Raw genomic sequence first — 3,496 nt, 5'->3', positions numbered from 1 at the left:
TACCCGGCTGTGACAAGCCTGAAGTTAAAATATTGACTGAAATTCTAAAACACATTCCAAACTTGCGTCTTTCTCAGACAGGGATGAACAATTAAAAACGTAAACAAACAATTCTTAATCAAAATATAAAAATACTTTTTTCTATTTTATGGTTATATATCTTCAAAATTTGGTTAAAGCCCTAAAAACTCAAAATTTGCATACAAATGTGGGTCAAAAATAATAATGCAAATGTATGCGAAGAAAAATGGATTTTAGAAACCTAGACATAACTCAAGAGTCAAGTTTTCTAATTTCAGGTCATATCTATAACTATGAATTGCAGTCATTATAACTCAAACATTATCAAATTATTAAATATATCTTTTATAAAATGAAAAATGTTGCAGACAAAAATGTAAAAATCTTAAGAACTGCCATTTAAAAACATTTATTTTTGTATTTGGTGGGTGGGGGGGGGGCCTATCCCTGTAAGCTAATCTTGGATTTAAAAATTAAAAATAAGAAATTTTTCTTAGGTTATCAGTTCTTACGTAATACTATTTTTGTTAACTAATATTATACTTAATTTAATGTCAACATTTTGTGAATTTTAAATCTCCGGATTTAGAATTGATATCTTAATCTTGGTGTTCGTTTAAGATTAACGATACTCCAATTCCACAAATTCAAAAGTTTGGAGCTTTTATTTGTTTTTCATTTGAACAAAAAAAATCTAAAGTTTGTTGAAGCCTTTGGTTTAGGCTCTAGAATTTAGATTTCACAGAAGTATTTTATTTGTTTTTAATGGCTTATTATTTAACTTTGATTTAAGTATTTAAACTGTGTGGTTTTTTTTATTTATAAAACCGGAATATTAACATGTTTTGAATGTGAGTGGCGAATTTCTACTAAATTAATAATATTAATTCATGATATAGATGTAAGTTGATATCATAATGTCTACATTTCACCTTGATAAGAGATTTTGTATTGTGTAACTTAAACCTTGTAAAACAGTTTAGGTTTTTTATTAAACTTTAAACTTTTCATACCCATATCTGCCCTGGGGGGAGGGGGGTTAGAAGGGGGAGGGAGGGGGAAATCGTAAAAAAAGTAATCGAAGGGAAAAGGGTTATGGGTTGAGATAAATAGTTTTGTTTTATGTTATAGAGATTCAGAATCAGAATTCAGAAATATTTAAGGACATTAACTTGAAAACTTTAATTCAATTAAAACTTTTTTTTCGATTTACAAAAATCCAATATTTCATGCATGACCTAACGTGGACTGATTCTTAAAAAATATTTTTATCTGTTAAGATTACACACTTAAAAGTATTTTGAGGTGGCTCGAACGAGAAAATGAGGAGATTATGGCTCGGACAACAAATTGTTGTGGTTGGCCTTCCTCCCCTCACTAGACTTCTAACGTAAATAAACAATTTTGCAGTCGCCTAGAAATCTTCGTTGCTCCCTGTATTTTCTTATACTGCTACAAAACAATTCTTGGCGTGGGTTTACTATTTGACGGATAGGTACAAGTTTATCCATGGTCACAAGAACATAGAAACCTATGAAATGCAAGGCTCGAAACCAGAGGAATTTTTCTGCATTTATTAAATGGGGGGGAGGGAGCGTGGTTCAAAGATTTTGGAAAACACTGAAAAATGGATACCTTGGTTGCAAGGATCTTCATTTTTCTTTCAATGAACAAAAAAATCATTATATGTTGCAAATAAGCCCACATAATCACATTTCAATTGTGATTTGGTGAAGTCATTACAAATCTATGGAATTTTTAAAATTTTTTCAACTTTTGAAAAAAATTTTGACAATAATGATCCCTTATATTTACATTGCAACCCTGAAAATAGGGTTGCAATGTTAAATTGCAAGCCTGTCCCTAGGGGTGCAATCTTTCATTGCAACCCTGGTTTCAGGGTTGCAAATCTTTTGCAAGTAGTTGTGGATTTACAACTACAATTTTAAAAAAATGTTTAGATCTTTTTTTGACAAATACACAAATATTCCGTAAAACAAAAAAAACTTGGTCGGCTTTCTCTAAAAGCAGTGGTTCCTTTGTATCAGAAATGTTCTCAAAGGAGAAAGTAGTGTATAATGGGTAACCCATTATACACTACTGGAGAAAGCAGTTGTTGTTTTACGGTTTTACAGTTTTTCCGGATATGAGGTTTATTGCCATGAGACACCAGATAGATGGATATAGACAGATATATTAAAAAATGTTTCGACAAACCAAAAACTTTTAAATGTAACAATTGAACATAAAATTCAATTTACTTCACTATACTTTAATATAATACTATTTATTTTAAGTAAAAACCTGATGCAAGATATTTTTTGAAAAGAATATGCTCTGTGATGAAGGAACGACTAAATAAAACTTTTATTTATATTTATAACTTATTTTTTTAATTAAATGTGTTAAAATCCTCTTACATTAAAAAATAATATTTTAGAAATTTTTCACAATTAATTTGTTTGCCTCAAGTCCAGAGATTTGCTGATTGGTTCGTCGACGAAGAAATTTTCCCATAGAAAATCACAGGCCTCTTCAACCATATCCTGGAAGAATTTTAATTAAAGGGAGTGTTCGCGCGAAAAATTTAAAAATATTTCCTGTGATCTTCATTTTAAAATAATTAATCCAATGATTACTTCCATTGCCATCTGATGTTTTTGTAAAGCGAATTTGATTGAACCATTAACGGTAATTAACAAATTAACGATTTTGCACATTGTGTCCTCATCTCCCTCTTCTCCCTCTTGGTGGTGTATGGAAAAAAATTTTAATTTAAATTCTCAGAACAGAAGTTCATCAGATTGAATCAGAAGTTGTATTCATCTATTTTATAATTATTTGTATGTTCTTTCAAAGTTTAAACCCCCTTTTCAGCAATTTTTTAAGATTTATGATTCGCGATTTTTGGCTCAACTCCCTTTTTCATCATAATTAAAGTTGAGTTGCTTATATTCCTTTAGCATTTTCTCCAGTATCAGACCTATCATACATTTGTGTTTAGTAAAGATATTAAGCTAAGTATAGCAAAGAAATACACGAAACTTCTTATTAGGTCCAAACATTTAAATTTTGTTTCTTTTTTAAGAAGAATTACAAATGACAAAAAATTTAATCATTTTTTTATTATTTAAATCTACCTGAGTTAGTATTTTTATCTCTATGTCGGAATCCATAGTTTTTATCTAATGTCTAGGAACATTTTATTTGAGTCAATTTCCGATATTTTTGATATTTTTATTATTTTATATTTATTTTATATTTCAAGGGTATTGGTATGAATTAGACATGCCTGCACTCTATCAATGATGGGTCACTTAAAATATCTTTTCAGTCCTTTTAATAGGAAACAAAAAAGGGCCAATCAACTCTATAGATTTAATTATGGTTTGTCACCCCTATACCCTCTTTCAAAATATATTAATATTCCCTTTAACTTCTCCCCACCTGGCCCCCGAACGGATGAGCTTTAACA

General features: G+C 29.7%; 2 protein-coding genes across 3 annotated transcripts in view; one reads left to right on the top strand and one right to left on the bottom strand.

The window, feature by feature from the left end:
• The window catches only part of LOC111702897 (uncharacterized), a 10,527-nt gene extending 7,259 nt beyond the window's left edge, over positions 1–3,268 (bottom strand). The window contains exons 1-3 of the mRNA XM_023474701.1: positions 3,162–3,268; positions 2,488–2,567; positions 2,326–2,375 (exon numbers count right to left, since the gene is read on the bottom strand). Of these exons, the coding sequence (XP_023330469.1) occupies positions 2,326–2,375; positions 2,488–2,567; positions 3,162–3,197 (166 nt within the window). The 5' untranslated portion in view covers positions 3,198–3,268. The remainder of the gene's footprint in view (positions 1–2,325; positions 2,376–2,487; positions 2,568–3,161) is intronic.
• LOC111702895 (ero1-like protein) overlaps positions 1–3,496 on the top strand; it is a 41,879-nt gene that overhangs the window by 8,898 nt on the left and 29,485 nt on the right. The gene's annotated exons all lie outside the window — the stretch shown is intronic.

This window comes from Eurytemora carolleeae, unplaced genomic scaffold (assembly GCF_000591075.1).
Source record: "Eurytemora carolleeae unplaced genomic scaffold, Eaff_2.0 scaffold313, whole genome shotgun sequence".
NCBI lineage: Eukaryota > Metazoa > Arthropoda > Copepoda > Calanoida > Temoridae > Eurytemora > Eurytemora carolleeae.
The sequence above is the reverse complement of the archived record's forward strand: the minus strand, read 5'-3'. Positions and strand labels throughout refer to the sequence as shown.